The sequence below is a fragment of the Tubulanus polymorphus genome, chromosome 4 (genome assembly GCF_964204645.1).
Source record: "Tubulanus polymorphus chromosome 4, tnTubPoly1.2, whole genome shotgun sequence".
Taxonomy (NCBI): Eukaryota; Metazoa; Nemertea; class Palaeonemertea; order Tubulaniformes; family Tubulanidae; genus Tubulanus; species Tubulanus polymorphus.
In genome coordinates, this window is record NC_134028.1 from 6,989,138 (window position 1) to 7,006,092 (window position 16,955).

General features: G+C 40.7%; 1 protein-coding gene across 1 annotated transcript in view; it reads left to right on the forward strand.

The window, feature by feature from the left end:
* LOC141903277 (dual 3',5'-cyclic-AMP and -GMP phosphodiesterase 11-like) overlaps positions 1–16,955 on the forward strand; it is a 71,252-nt gene that overhangs the window by 29,807 nt on the left and 24,490 nt on the right. The window contains exons 3-5 of the mRNA XM_074791367.1: positions 8,435–8,596; positions 11,118–11,207; positions 12,462–12,599. Coding sequence (XP_074647468.1) covers positions 8,435–8,596; positions 11,118–11,207; positions 12,462–12,599 — 390 coding nt within the window. The remainder of the gene's footprint in view (positions 1–8,434; positions 8,597–11,117; positions 11,208–12,461; positions 12,600–16,955) is intronic.

A 16,955-nucleotide genomic window follows, 5' to 3' on the forward strand; every position in this document is an offset into this window, starting at 1 on the left:
ACGTATATCACTCATTGGATACACTAAACAATGATTGTGAAAAAATCGAAGTGAGTACTTTAGATGCCATTATTTGACCCATGCTGAAATTTGGCTCGGCCCCGGTGCAACGCTTCTTGGGCGGCCAAATTCGGCAGAAGAAGATCTTTTGTGATGAAATACGTCGGAGCCGAGTGTCATATTTTTATCGCGTTAAGAGTTCGCGTTAATTCTTCCGAACATGTGAGATTGCTGCTCTTCGCTGTAATGCCTTCGAAGGGAGCTGCCGTGCTTCTAGTCTCTTTGAATTCTGTATAATATGCATGACGATCGGCGAAGGTTAACGTGTTATGTCTTAAGAGAATAATTCGATCATGAGAAGAAATGTTTGTTTGAAAAATCTTTTACTAATTTTTTTCATGTCATTCAGTGAATCAGTCAAACTAATGACGCTCGCTTATTTCGCGCGCTTGAACATGAATTTTGCTCGACATTCGCGGAAAAACAAAACAATGAACCCGAATTGTATAATCTTTATTTGATACGGCGAACGTAATCTGAATCTGAACTTCGACATAACCGTGGCCAGTTATGCAGTCCACACGACTAAGAACGGATCTTAAACCTTGATATTCGTCTTAGATCGTTAGACTATTGAAATGAAAATTAGTTAACCTTGACCACCGTTGTCTAACCTCAAGTCTCATTGGGGAACCAAACCATAGGAGTGTTCATAAATTCAGCCTTCATGCGCGAGAGTTGTTTACAAAAGCGGCCCTGATTTTTCGAAAAATGTCGACTTCAGACTTTGACATTTTCGATGATATTCATACTTTTGAACTTTTTCCGTCTTTGATTATTGCAGACATGTTTTTCTGGTTTGCGGCGTCCTTGTTCCTCTTCCAAGTCTCTCTCTCGATTGCGTATCTATATACAACCCCTGAAGCTGTCTGGACTGTTCTTATTTTCTTAAGATTAAGCATAATTGAATGAGGAGCCCCCGAGACAAACAAGTCTAACGAAATTGCCCCGAAAATTTGCTCGAGCTATATTTGCTTCACAAATACAAATTAAGACTTGCGCACCATGCATGGTTAATTTTATTGTCTTTGATATATCAACGACATTTTCTTCTGGATACATCTCATGTCCCAATTCTTTCCGATAGCAGTTTCGATTTCGTCAGCACCGCGTCACTCGCATGGCGGTAGTCCTCGATGATTCGCGATGGCTTTGACGGATTGTTTTCACGTGAGAGTGATCAGTTCATGTGGATTCACTGAAGTGTGGAATAACATGGTCTTGTGTTTTGCCAACATAGGTGTGTTTTGCCTTGTTTTGCCTCGTTTTGCCTTGTACGGCGTCAGTCCATGATTCGGAGACTGTTTTTTTTTACCTCAGCCCAACTTTTTGGTTACAGTATGGATTTTCCAGCGAAAAAAAAAAGAGGTGCAACGGGAAAAAATGAGAAAATTGAAAAAAATTTTGCTATCACTGATATTTCAAAATTTAAGGAAATTTTTTTTAGATTTAGATAAATTTTCTAATGAATTATTCAAGAAATTTCCCTAAAAAAAATTTCCCTAAGGAAAAGACTCATTGAAAATCGTATTGAATTGAATACAAATGATCGAAGAAACAAAGAAAACTAATTTTTTGCATATACATGTAAACGGATCGAAAATTGGAAGACAGAGAAATATTGAGAAAAACAATCCATTAGGGAAAATAATGATGAAAACTTGTTCAAGAAAAAATTTCATATGATGTCAATTTGGCGAAATTCTGGGTGGCTTAACCATACTCCTAGTAATTGTATTAAAAAGCTTAATCGTGAGCAATCGTGTGATGCATATTTGATGTTTTTAGCTAATAGAAAAATCGTCGAATATGTGTAGCAGGTTTCGGTCGAATCTTACACATTGATGCCGGATTTTCCCTGCGGATTTCCAACTGAGGGTTCCTGTGGATTCGATTGATATCTGCAAATATCCATCCAGCAGCGCCGAGTTGTTTTCATTAAGAGAAAGAAAACAAATCTTTCTCGAAGATGGAAAAACATCAAGGCGAGATAACATTCGGAATCGCTGATATGCTGGAAGATGACTGAAGCTGAAGCACACTTCCGTGCACCTCGTTACCCCCGCTCGTACCTGATATTCGCTGAAATAATTCCATTCGAATTCAATATTTTTTGCTAGGTCTTTTAAAACTTTCCTCTTATTATCCTGCTACCTGGCATAATGGGAAGCTACCAATGCCATTTATCCCGCCAGATGGCGTGACGAGCTCTCAGTCTTAATACATGTGCAACGAACTTTGAACTGGATTTTTAGACTCCCAAATCCATATATTATCACAGCACCCACTTAATATACAATTCTTTCATTCTTCTTCCTCAGTGATTGGTATAGTTTTCGTTGGAGTTCATTCGATTTTCATTGACAATAGAAGAAATTGAACCCGAAAGACTACTAGTGAACCTGGTGGATTCTTGCTTGTCATAAGCGGAATCCCCAATTGCCACAGTAGCTTTGGTAGGTCATCATTGTAGAAACGTATGAACTTTTTGTACAATAGGCTATAAGTCAGCCATCTGTATTCTACGAAAAGCCCAACCTAGGCATATATAAGATCTATGTATATATATATATATATATATATATATATATATATATATATATATATATATATATATATATATATATATACATAGATCTTTTATATGCCTAGGTTGGGCTTTTCGTAGAATATATATATATATATATATATATATATATATATATATATATATATATATATATATATATATATATATATATATATATATATATATATATATATATATATATTCATTCATAAGACATCTAGTTATTAGAGGTTATTACCATGGAAGTAATATTCCTGTTTATTCCCCTCCCCTCGTCCTCCCTCTCTTTCCACTCTTGACTGTGTATGAGGTTGGCTTTCAATTAGCCGCGTGTTGATTAAGTCAACATGATCCCCGCCTTGTACTTGGGGTACTCGACAATAACAACGCATGTTTATCTAATTGTTTGCAAGACTTTCTAATAACTGTTGATTTGGTGAATATCGTTCTATGGGAGCAGTATTACCACGATGGTCGTCATATGTTGCTATAGCCACGTTCGTATTACCAATAGCTAGACCGTTCTAAATGGGTCGGCACCTGGAATCGGCCGAGTCCATGGCCAAATTTGAAACGAACTGAATCAGAGTGGGTATCGACACACACGTTGTTGAATTCACTGCAGATAGTTATCACTGGTCCTAAAAGATCTGGCCTAACTGGAATTAGATTCATAACATAGCTAACTAATCAATACCCTAAAGTGCTGGAGATGAAGTGAAAATTTTTCGAAAAATTACATCCCCTCCAGTGCATAATAACGGGCAAACTGCTATCATGCATCTAGGGAGCGGACCTGGATCAGTTTTTTTAGGTCGGTGCAAATTATTCCGGTCTGAAAGGGAATGGACCTATTTGGAACGGATGTTTCGCCGATATGAACACTTGGTCCGTTCAAAATTGGAGACCGTTCTAGATAACGTAATAAGTATGATGACAGCAATATAGAGACGCTTAACCAACACAAGTCGCGAATAATGTTTTAATGACAGTAAACGTAATCCACGTACGTCGAATGACAGTAAACGTTATCCATGTACGTCAAATGACAGTAAACGTAATCCACGTACATCATTTTCCGCTACAAAACCATCCCACTGTATTGTTGTGCGGTTGTTAATTATTCCGAAATAGTAGATGACGTAGGTGAACGAAAAAATACAAATACGCAATCGAAATATAACGAAGCTCTATTATAGTTTCATACAATTGTAAAACGCCTCGTCGAGTTGCTGGGTAAACGCTACAAACACGGCAAATGAGGCAAATGAGGCAAATTCGTTGATGGCACTTCGAACGGGTTTTCAACTTTTAATGGCGAATAATTTCAGACAGCTCTCGACATGTTGATTGCGCGTTATACTTTCAGAAAAACATTTTTCGCTCGTGTTTCGTTCTCGTCTCGTTGAAGTGAATTCCGATATTTCTGAATTGGCTGCGATATTTTATATGTGAAACGTTGCGTTCTCACCGATTCGCAAACCACGACGCGCAGGGAAACGTAGGAAACGTATGTTTGATCTCAGGAAAATTGTTTTCCGAAACGTTCGTTTCTCGTAAAGCCCGACACACATGACACGCAGGGAAACACGATACATAGAAACACAGAATCAAATATCCTCGATCTCGGAAACAATGTTTCAACGAAACCGGTTTTTCGTTTCTCGTAAACCGGTTAACGCAAGGGGAAACGCTCGGAGACATGTTTCTTTTTCCTGTTTCTGTGTTTCCGTGCATCGTGTACGTTAGGTTATTCAGATTTTATACAACAGGTTGAAACCATCGTCATGTGTACACGTGCATTTCAGCGATTTGAAGATGCGTTTGAATCTGAACCCTTTCGTTGAATGATGGACCTACTTTGTACGTAGTTCCTCAATGACTTCCAGCTGTTTTTGCTCCACATTTTTGTCACGCAGTAGAAAATTTGAAAAAATAGATTTTTTGCCAGCTTGGCTGAAAGGTTCACGGGTTCTTCATTTGATGTTTTGTACGATGTACGTCCCGCTTAATGGACCAACAGATTTCGGTTATCCTGCCTCGATTAAATTCCGAATTTGTGCACATCGTATTTGATTCCGGGAATCAATTTCGAAGCTTACGCGAGTTCAGAATCGCGGCGTTATTCATCGTCGGTGTTCTTTGATGGTTTTTCAGCGTATTCTCGACAGCACTAACGACTGATTCTAAACGCGCGCGCTCGCGCGCAATTAGATCGCGCCCCGTAGCGCCGGTTCAATCGTCGATTTGAATATTTCGAGGCCGATCGTGGTTAACTGAATCGAAACATCGGTTTACATTTCGCTTTCAGGCGCGGGAAATGAAGATAAATTTCTCGAATAAACGACCATTTTATTGAGACGTGTCGAACCGCCGGTGGCAAACTCCGCTCGTCTCGAGCGTTTTTCATTAACGTCGCGGCTTTGAAGTGGCTTTACGGGCGGTTTTTTTTTGTTCGGTCGGCTGAAAGATCAGGAAACGGCTGAAATGACTAGCGCGGAAATCGGCACAGAAGCTAAAACCGAGTCGGCATCGCGAGCAATCTACGGCCATCAACGGCGGGGCCAGTTTTTAAACGGCAATCTAAAACGACTAGCTTCTCGTCGCTTGTCAGCGATGATTGAATAGAAAAAATATCGCTTTGTTTTTTTTTCTCGTTTGAATAAATGAATGAAGTGTCTCTACAAAGGTCTTTCATAATATGAAAGCGCGATCGTGATTGGATACGATTTTGTACCAATCGATTTGCGGCTTTCATTCTGCGATATAATGAGTTTGAAAATTGCCGGTGGAATCATTTTCCGCATCGAAACATTCTCGCCTGAGACGAAAATCTTTAGAATTTGAAAAAGTTTTCATTGAACTATCTTAGAAATATGTGCTGTCTTCATTTTTCGCGATGGAAGAAAACCAGTCGCTAGGTTTTTACCAAATCAAATGATTTTAAAATAATGGCAATTAGTTAAAATGTTGAGATATGACTATACAACTTTCTTACAATTCCAAGAGTGTTTTTATATGTCTACAGGGAATTAGCGTTCTCTTCTATAGGTTTTAGAGGAACGGCCACCTCTCATTTTCATATCCGCCCCTCTGAAAATCAGCAACCCCAACAAAATGTGGCTGTCAATATTCTACCAATGCTGGTAATTGCTTTGAAATATTTTGAACTAATGTGAAAAATAGAAGATGATACCGAAATTCAGCTTAATTGTCTGTATTTTTTGGGGAGATCGAAAGCCTCGCTACTTCAGCAGCCACTATGTCATACGCTTAACAATGAATGCAGCACCTCTAAAATTCCAAACACTGAGAATATTAACATATGTCTGGTAGCCTGGAGGGGGCGAAACCAGATGAAAAAGTTCAGATTTATCCTATCTCGGACAGAATTCGGCGTGCTTCGAAAAAAGGCTGGAACATCACTTCGATGGATTTACCGATGGGACAACGAAAACACGCGGCGAATAAACAATTTCCCGTGACGTATCTCGCTGAACTCGATGCATCGGGGGCTTGCGCGAAATGTCGTTTTATGTACGAACCGTGCTTTAGTTTCACATCCGGATGCCGAACGTGTGCGCGTATCTGGATCGGTAACGGCGGATGAGTTGAACGTCGAGGGACGTCTGTTATCGCCTGATATGAAAGCGCATCTTCAGACACGCCTTGATTTATCTACCGAACAGCAGCCCTCGGGCTCAATTGATACGTTGCGGGCCAGTTAGGGCTCGATTTACATGCGGCAATACTGGGTCCTGTTAGACCCAGGGCACAGTACCTACGGCTTGCTGGGGCACAGCCTTCAGGCTTGTAGTGTGTCCTTCATTCGATTGCCTGTCACATCATTTCATCATTAATTGCATACTCTTGTTTAATTGATATATTGTGTAATATCGAATGTACATTACTATTTGTTATATTTGTAAACTGCATCTGAAGTAGAATGCAAATGAAATTCCAGTCAAACCCCCGTTACCCTCCGCAATAGAGTAGGTTCTAGCTGCGATCAAGTGGAGACGCGAAGTAGCTTGGATTAGGCCCCGAGTCAAATTCGGCCCGTGCCAAATTAGGGAGCGTGTTCATATGTAAACCACTCATTCGATACTACTAAACAATGCTTCAAAGCGAAGTGAGTCACTCCTGGAACCAGTAGCAATTTACACGCAATAATCTAACCACTTTGGCCTGTGCTAAAATTTGGCTCAGGTCTGCTACGACGTTTTTGGTCAGGCCAAACAGGCACAGGCGGATTAGGCAGAGTCCGTGTGAATCTTTGGCCCGAGCCAAAAACGTTGGTCGCCACTCGAGGCTCTATTAAACCTTCAGAGCCCTCACCTGTGACTACGAAAGGAAATGTTTAATCAATTCGAAATATGGGATCACGGGATTTCGAGTACGTTTCATCTTTTTTTTTCTTCATTTTCTATTTTCAAAGATTTTTCAATTTCAAATCCGACAACGTCGTCATCTGCGCACGACGATACGTCGATCGATCATTGTAGATTTCGACACTCTCTCGCCCGAGCGCGATGTAGAGACACGTCTGAACTAAATAAAGACTGCGTCAGTAATTCCAGGTTCTTGTAATCCCTCTGTCAGAGCCAGAGAGAGAGAGAGGGGGAGAGGGGGAGAGGGGGAGAGGGGGAGATGATATTGATCGATGACGATGGAATCCGTTTGGTTATATAAAACTTGGGGCTCGGTTTTTTTTTCTTTTTTTTTTTGTTGAAAATTCGTCGGAAGGAGTTAGTTCAGTATCGGTGCAGATAGTTTATGTTGTCTTAGTCGCTCTGCTTAGATTATACAGGGGAACTCCCAAATTTCATCGATCCTGTCTTTGCCAAGCGTCAATTTCTGCTCTGGTTTTATTTCTAACTCTTGATGATGGGACTTCAATGCTACTGCGGCAATCGAGGATTCCACTTATGGCAAACCAGGTTTGCCAAGTTTACCATCAATGATGAGTTCAGTGTTTATTTGGTGGGTCCTGTGGTATAGTGTATTGACTCGGCTGCCTTAACAGTCAGTTCAACGTTGATTGATATAATGAATTAATTTTGACAACTTATGACAATGTTCATCACATCATGTAGCGGGATAGCTGGGGTTGGCAGCTTCCCATTAATTTCGGTTCGATATTAGGCAAAAGATTCCGGATTCTTCATATTGTTCCGAGTACCCGTGAAAGAGTCTCCGCCCGAGCTAAAGCCTCGATCAGATCGCCCCCAATGACACAACTGAACCAGAAGCAACTTGATTATGAGTGACTGGCGGTGAAGGTCAGTCAAGGTCGGGGACCGATTTCGCCAGTTGCAGCAACCTAATTAAAAAGAGTAATGATGATAATAATGATAATTTATTTTCTTGATATGTATAGCGCATTATCTACCTAGTAATCTTTGCACTTCACATAAGATTAGAAAATGAAAAATCGAAAATACAATTTTGCCGGGTGAAATACAAAACATTGAGATTACTCAGATATAGATTTACTCTAACAAATAAAAGTGTGAGAATTTCGTCATCGCAACTGGCAACCAATCAGTCTTTGCCCATTATTGCCAGTTGCCCAAATCAGTGGCTAGTTGTAGTTGCCAGTTGCTAGTTGTAGTCACTGCCCCATTTCCTGAAAGATAGATTGATTAAGATCATCCATAAATAACGACTACAGGGTTATTGGAAATGAGGAGAAGCTGAATCGTAGAAATGAAATTATGATAGAATCAGAAGTTCGATGATATATCAGAATGTGACGTTCACCACCGGTAATTTAATCGATAAATTTACGTATTTTCGTTTTAGGATCCTCGTTTTAACGACGAAGTCGATCTACGGACCGGTTATAAAACTCGCAGTATTCTGTGCATGCCGATTAAAGACATGGACGGAGACGTGATCGGAGTCGCTCAGGCCATTAACAAAATCAGCGTCAAAGACGAACCGTTCGACGAAAAAGACGAGAAGGTGAATTATCCGAAGCCGATATCGAAGTAGGGTTACTACTGGGGAAATCGGTTGTCGGTGTATGTCGATTTAAATAAGATTTTATGGTGCGGGAGTTTTTAGCCCACTCGAGACTTTGGTTTCACGACTTATTTCAAAAGTGAATGGTTAAGCCTGTATGGCTCGATGTCTTAGTTTGTCGTAGGACTAAAAATAGCCGTGCCATGTTTTAACGAGGCCTGCACAACTGATACGTAGGGCTATATTTAGGCGGGGTCATCTCCGATATCGGGAAAAAAACAAAAGTTGTGAGTAGAAGAGGCATTCAATCCACTAATGTATTGGTGAATGAATGGTTACTGTAAACCAAGTATCATGTTTACGGTAATGACCAATTTTAAAACGTTCCTGCCAGGGGATTAGGTTGGTCATCGATCTACTAATTATTCGTGTTATTCTGAAATTTTAGACTTCATGCCCAGTGGCTAGTCGTGTCGAGAATCACCGGGGAAATCTTGAAATCCAATATTATCGGTTAAATTAGGCATTTATTTTGTCTGTGAAACTTTGAACGGTCGTTTGTAAAAGGAGAGAGGCCTCGGGAGAGAAATTACCATCGCTGAGAGTTTGCATTCGTGATTTGATTCATGATTTTGCGGACTTAAGAGAGGGGGGAGAGGGAGAGAGAGAGAGGACATAGAGAGGAAGGGATAGGGTGAAGAATGAGAGAGTTGGAGAGTGAAGAGAGAGGAGGGAGATAGAAGGAGGGAAGAAGAGAGAGATAGGTAGGGAATGGAAATAGAGAGAGGGAGAAAAGAGGTGAGGGAGGGGAGAGGAGAGGGTGAAGAATGAGAGAGTGGGAGAGAGAGTGAGGGGAGAGGCGAGTGAGAGAGGGAGAGGGAAGAGAAGATAGGGGAGAGGAAATAGAAAGGGAGAGAGAGGGAGGGAGAGAGGAGAGGAAAGAGGAGGGGGAGAGAGGGAGGGGAGAGGAGAGGGTGAGGAATGAGAAAGTGGGAGAGTGAGGGGAGAGGCAAGTGAGAGAGAGGGTGAAGAGAAGAGAGATAGGGGAGAGACAGGGGGAGACAGGGAGAGAGTAGATGCTCTTGAGGGCTGACTCTATTACAGTAAGATGACGCTCGCTGAAGGGTTGGATTAAGTATCGCGCGACTGTAACAGAATTTTCAGCGTCTAAGATTTTAATATGTTTTCAATGATGCTTCACTGACTGACACTAACTGCGACAGAGTTTCCAATTTCACCGTTTTGAATTTCTGAGCCGTTTCGTTAATTTCGCCCAGTTGCTATTTCGTAAAATGTATGTGTCATTTGGGGGGAGGTCTCTTGGGGAGAGGGTGAAATCGATAATATTGTCTATGATCTACCGGCGTCGAAATAGAACCGATAATTGCTCGATGGTTATTGATGATCTCGATCATTATGGAGCAGACTTTTCAGTTTCCACTCTCAACTAAAATGTAGACGGTTCCGCAAAAATCAAACCGACAAAATCTGTGGTGAGAATAAAGGAAAGTGAAAAATAAATTCGCTCCTTGTTATGATGCTATGAATTGTACACTCGCTTGCCAGGGTTTGGTTGCCTCGTACCGAAGTCATGCCGATACAACAGAGTGTGGCTGTAATCACTTTGGTTGTCTGATTTTCTTGGCGATCTGGAAACTAATCTTCACAGATCAGTGGATTCATTTGCTAATCACTTATTATATATCGCCCTGGTGTTGGAGAGGTTGGACCCATCCCTCTCATTAGCGCTCTATGTACTTATTACTGATTACCCAGTACACCTATTGAAAATCAGCAGTTTCTCACTCGTCCAATATGGCCATAACGTGCATGTTTTGAATACCTTGTTAGTGCCCTAGATAATGCAAATGATGTATAATTGTCTTTCTTCAAGTTGGTAGATACAATGTGCTAGGTCCATAGATTACATGGAAAATCAAGTTTCTCATTTTCCCAAAATGGCTGCCAAGTCGGACATATATATGATAATGTCCTACTCGATGGCCATTTTGGGAAAGCCAGAATGATCTTTAGTTTTCGTTAGCGCCTTACAACCTTCAAATGATAAACAATTTCTTCTAAACTTCATAAGTGTAATGATTTTAGGTTCCTTGATTATAACTTTTGCTCTATGAAAATGGTTACCTCAGCTGATATTTTGAATTTCTCGTAAGTGCCATGATTTTCTTGAAAATTGGTCGGTATGATGTGCTAAGTCCATGGATTATAGCATAAAACAAAAATCAATGTTCTCGTTTTTTCTAAAATGGCCACCATGGTTGAGGACATCTTGAATTTCTTGTAAGCATTCTACACACTACAAATGATATGCGAATTTCTTGAAACTTGGTAGTTGCGATGGGCTCGGTATATCGATTGCACCTATTGGAAATCAAGTTACTTGCTTTTTCCAAAATGGATAGTCCCCCTGGATCTGCCCCTGCCACCGCGTGAGAATGTTCGTAGATCATAAGGCTTAGACCCAGTGATAATCTAATTTTTCTGTGCGCATATTTTTCAGGTATTTGCCTCGTATTTAGCGTTCTGCGGAATAGGAATACGCAACGCTCAACTATATCAACGTTCTCAACTCGAAAACAAACGCAATCAGGTAAATAGAAAAAAAAACCCGTCGACGGCAAGTGGAATAATCAAAAATAGAATAATTATTGCGTAACGATTTCTTCGCTCATCAAGGCTTTCTTGAAATGATGTAAAATAAAAAGCTCATCTTTTTTGTTGAAATGTTTTTCGAAAAAAATGTGATGAAATAAATCTAGGGCAAAAATAATCAATTCATTACGATTTTACGTTTCACTCATTCGTCGTCACTACTACGACTCCCACTTCTAGGACTTGTCATCTTCACCTTATTTTACCGTCCCTTATTCTTCCTTCTAAACCTTGCTCTTCTCAAATTGTACCGCATGTTTTATCCCTCTTATTGTACTCCTTGATATCGTGTACCATCCCCTCAGTTGTTCTTGTACCCCACATGCTTAACCCACACACCACTCAGAGGTGGATCAAAGGGAAGGGTACAGGGGGTGCATAACCTCCCCCCTACAAATGTCAAGTTGCCCAGAAATTTCACGACATAACGAAATATATTGAATTGATACTTTATACAAGTTTATGCTCATAAGCTTGTTCTTTGTATTTCCAAAAATTAGTTTACTTTCCAGATTAGCTTTTTTCGGTGTGCCCTTTTAATTATAGGCCCATTTTGGGGGTGCACCCCTCCCTGAATCCGACCCTGCTAGATCCACCCCTGCAACTGTATCATCCCTCCATCTTAACTCATTACACAAGCATCCACCCTCCTTGTTAGCACGTTCCTTAGCCACTTCTTCCCCGCAAGTAGATACATTTTGGCACATATACGATATGCCATTATTAATCGGTTATTATCGTGCACGTAAGGTTTATTTGCTAGTAGGGCGTGGAGATGATCTTCATTAAATAGCCGTATAACAAATAGCTCGGGCTCAGCAGAATAAACTATAAAATGCTTTTTTAGCTTAACAAATCGTACAATATTAGATATTGATGAATAGTGTTCTGGCTAAAAAGAATGATAAAAGCCCAATGCGCACAACGCAGGGAAACTGGAGACAGAAACATGTTGCGCGTTTATGAGAAACAAGAAACGTGGTTCCGGAAGCAACGTTTCTAATAATCAAATATGTTTGAATGCACGTATCCGTGTTTCCCTGGCTTTAAGGGTCGCATCAGATATCCTGCGCTGGTGCCCTGCCCAACTGTATCATCACTTCTCAGATGTCATCATTAACTGTTTTAATGACGACCGACCGACCGGAGGAAAGTTTCGGATCGATAACGAATATTTATTCGTATTTTGTAGGTATTATTAGATTTGGCTCGGATCATATTCGAAGAGCAAACGAACGTAGCAGCTTTAATACAGAAGATTATGACGCATACGCAATCGTTATTACAATGCGAACGATGCCAGGTGTTACTGGTGGACGAAACATCAAAGGTGAGAGATAATTCACACGTGTGGCGGCATCAAACCCTATCCCTTTAAATGTATTGATTTAAACGAGGACGAAATGTCGTCGCAAAATGGGAAATTTAAGACCAGCAGACGTTCGAAGTACGCTTAACCTCGCCTAATTCGGACGAACTGGAACCGGCAAAATATGTCTTAGGTATGCAAAGTTAAGGATAGGAAACTACGTTAGGAAGTTGAGAAACATGATTTAATTTTAGTCCAGGTTTGAGTCGGACATGTTCGAGTTAGGCAAGGTTTATTGCAGCACCTACAGACTCCGGTTTGACTAGGGTACAGTAACCGTCATTAAAAAAGAACGGGTTTTTCGAAAGGTGTAAAAGGAACTTGAATTCAGCTATAATCGATAGACTCTGGATTTTGACCGGGGTGTAAAAGCGGCAAAGCTGACAGGACCGATTCCTAAAACTACTGCTGCCTTAGATAGTGATATCTATAAGCCGCGATCGCACAGAGACGATTTGGTCCAAGTCAAATTGCCCTGGATCAGACCTGAGTCAAATTCGACCCATGCCTAATTAGAAGGCTGTTCACACGTAAACCACTCACTAAACAATGCTTCAGCAAAGTAAGTCGAGTCACTTCCCGAACTAGTAAACATTCACACGCAATTTTTTAACCAATTTTAGCATTTGGCACGGGCCTGGTCCGACGTGTTTGGTTGGCACGGGTCAAACAAGCACGGGTCCATTTGGCATTCTTGTGAACAGTTGGCCCGGGCTTCATTAGGTGCAAGCCAAAACACTCGTGCGACCGCGGTAGTATAGACCAAAAGGCTTGACTGGATATGGAACTGCTCATCTGAAACAGTGTAAAACATCATACTTCTATCATTGGACCGTCCCCCATAGCCTCTGAGAACCTTCGGAACTAGGATCATGCTGTAATCAATCATTATAGCTGTTGACTGTAAATACTGTGTATATATATTGATGCGATGTACAGTTTCTGGTCGGTTAGTTTTAGAGTCATCGAGTCGTCAGATTACAGTAAACGGTTGACTCGGTTCACAGGAGACATCATTATCGCGTTAGTATCAAAGATGTGCTACATGTCGTGCGACATCTTGTTAAATTATCGTTAATGTTCGACTTACACGTGTCTTCCTACACGTTTTCGTGATTTTAATCGTGCGGAAAAGATAGCAGCGCATCTGATCCAGTGATTAAGAATTGGTGGCCCAAAACGTCATAGGTCTAGTTGTACAGTAAATGAGAAGTGAAGGCCTGAAGCCTTTTAGGGGGTTTGAGAGCACTCTCCCAAGAAAATCTGAAAAAATTGACCATATTCTGAGGATCTAAAGTCTAAAACAAAATTAACATATATTGATGTTATCTTGGCAGAAAACAGGATAGGGGTTTGGGCTCCCTCTGCCAACTGCCAATAACTCAAAGTGATGCTGTGAAATACAAATAGTGCACATTATTGTCGCCCAACCTCTCCATCCTGACCTGGGCCAAAAATAGATCTTAAGTCTGGCGTACGCCTTAACCATTTTCATGTATCTGAATACAATCGCTGTGATCTTTATGCTCGCGTTGAAAGCTGATTTCATTGCGTCTGAGAGATCAAACACACGTTTCATATTTAGAATCTTTACTACGCATGTGGTCTCCGAGGATGGGCCTGTGGGCCCGTTACGAGAAAAAATTAATCCGAAATTTTCTAATGACGATCCAAACTTAGTCGATGGTTTACAAAAGCTTTAACGGCTTTCGTGGTGACTGAAAAATTGTCCCAGATTCCGTTGTTTCTAGAAGCGCGTGTTTAAATAGTGATCACACCGATAACTGAGTCTATATTTGCCGAACGCTTGTCCGACTCTTGTTCCCGACCACGAAATGATTTGATTATCGGTGCCCGCCACTAACCGGCTAGGATCGATTAACGAAGGCGACTGCGGTTAGCGGATGAGCGATCAATCGGCGACGAACTGAGCTGAAAATTGACGCCACCGAAACAGATAATTGCTTACTTAACGGAGACATTAAATTATATGGCGGGCTACCGAAGGGCAAACAAGCTGCAGGTGGCTGAATCATAATATTTGATACACGATATGTGATTTAGTACCTTAGGCCCTGATGATTTGGTTATACAATCTCACGGCTGAAATACACGGACCGATTCGTTTATATTCAATTCGTCATAAGTTGAACGATTGAGTTACGCGGTCAAATTTGACGCGGTTAGAATTACTTCATCTACAATTTGCCGTAAATCAACCTAATATGTAAGATTAGTAACTGTAACCATAATGTCCATAAGGAAGAATTTGACTCCGTAGTCGAAATTACTTTAGTTCATCTTCAATTTGCCTGGAGTTAAAGATTCAAATTCAGATTAAATGAATCGGTTCCGCGGCTTAGTACTTCGGCCTAAGTAAGTTAATCTTACGGGTAAATGTGAAATGGTTTTAGAATCGAAATTGATTTAATTTTTATAAAGAAGTTAGATTATTGGACATTGTTATACAAAGGAACGATATAATGTTGAAAAATGAATAAACTGGGTGGGTCAGTCCCCCTGAAGAGACTGGGTCAGTCCCCCAGAAGAGACGAGGTCAGTCCCCCTGCAGAGACTGGGTCAGTTCCTCAGAAGAGACGAGGTCAGTCTCCCTGCAGAGACTGGGTCAGTTTCCCAGAAGAGACGAGGTCAGTCCCCCTGCAGAGACTGGGTCAGTCCCCCAGAAGTAACTTGGTCGGTCCCCCAGAAGTACATAACATGACATTCAACACACAACACCTAGCACACAAGTATAAACAGACAAATGAAGCTTTGTAAATGCAATAAGAAAATATCAACTTTTTGCAAAGATTTTATGATTATGCATATATGAACGTAAATTTATACGGAATACATAGTAGCTAAGGGCTATTTAATGGAATGAATTTTGGAACTACAAAACCACCAATAAATGATAGTTCAATGATGACAAGGCGCATAATGTCAAAGTTGAAGTCTTGTTGCTCCAAGATTGCAGGTAGTTGGCAGAACTGCAAGCTGCTTTAAAATCTACTTGTCACCATCAAAAAATCTATCATCAGTTTCTAATAACAAAGCCATGTTCACAATACATCATTTAAAGAACCGTCTAAAAACAGACCGAGCATTCACTCTAGCAAAAAGTCCGTTCTGGATACGCACCCATTTAGGATGGTCTAACTAGTGGAAGTGCGAACGCGGCTCTACGGTGTCCGGGGACCTAATTAGGTAGATAATGAAATTCTATATGTGGAAGTTGAATTCATTACCCTGATGAAATAGTGTCTCATTTCTGATACGGTGACTGCGAATCCCATGCGATTAGTTATATCGACATGATGCGACTGTGATGGGGGATCGGCGTCAGAGGGGTTCGTACGTATTTCCCGAAGCAGATGACGACACGCCGGTATCACTTCCGCGCGATCGCGACAATTGCGTAATTCCAGCTTTTCCACGTCTGTGTCTCTCTCTCTCGCGAGGACGGTGGTTACATTACACGCCTACGAAGCTCTCGTAAATTGAAATATAATTTGATGGATCGGTCACAGATGTATTGACATAAAGCAAATCACTATTCTCAGATTTAAATTAACGATCATCGCGCGGCAGTTCACCCGCTATAGCGCTGGCCTTCTCCACGGGTGAACCCAGTACGAAGGACCCCGTCATCGGGTCACGTTAGAATGATGAGAACGAAAAAAAAAATGTTTGAAAATTTCTTAAGCGTATGATATCTCTGTATATAGGTCATCCGCGGTTTGAAGCAAGTGGCGCCCTCTGAACCACCTTTGGTTCGCTATGATGTAAGTATTCCGTTGTCATAGCAAGTGCTACTAAAAAAAAAACAGTAATTTTATCTTTGAATATCTTTTACATTTTAATTACTACTTATTATCACTTAGTGATCCTCAGTGGCTGGGCACGTCTTTTTCAAGCTTTTTATCTTAGTCAGACTGGTTGCCGTCTAAAGCAGCTCATAGATCATAAAATCTCCAAAATTCAGCTTAACAATCATCATAGTGATTCATTTAAACAATTTTAAAGCTCTCAAATCTTGCCCGAAATTTTTCAAACTTAAGAATATCAATTTTCCTCTCATTTTCTGTTCTTATACTTATACTATCGTTGGCTTTACGCGGTATATACGCTTCTTTTTGGTTTTTGTGGTGAAAGGTCCTTACCCTTAATTACAATAATGACAAATTCAACCCTGAGAGCATTCAATTTTGGGATATTGACCACGATTTCTGAACGAAAAGCTAAAAAACGAATTTTGGAGATTTTCTTTGTCGTAGGTTTTTTCAACATCTTTATAATCCACTAATTTTGACAATT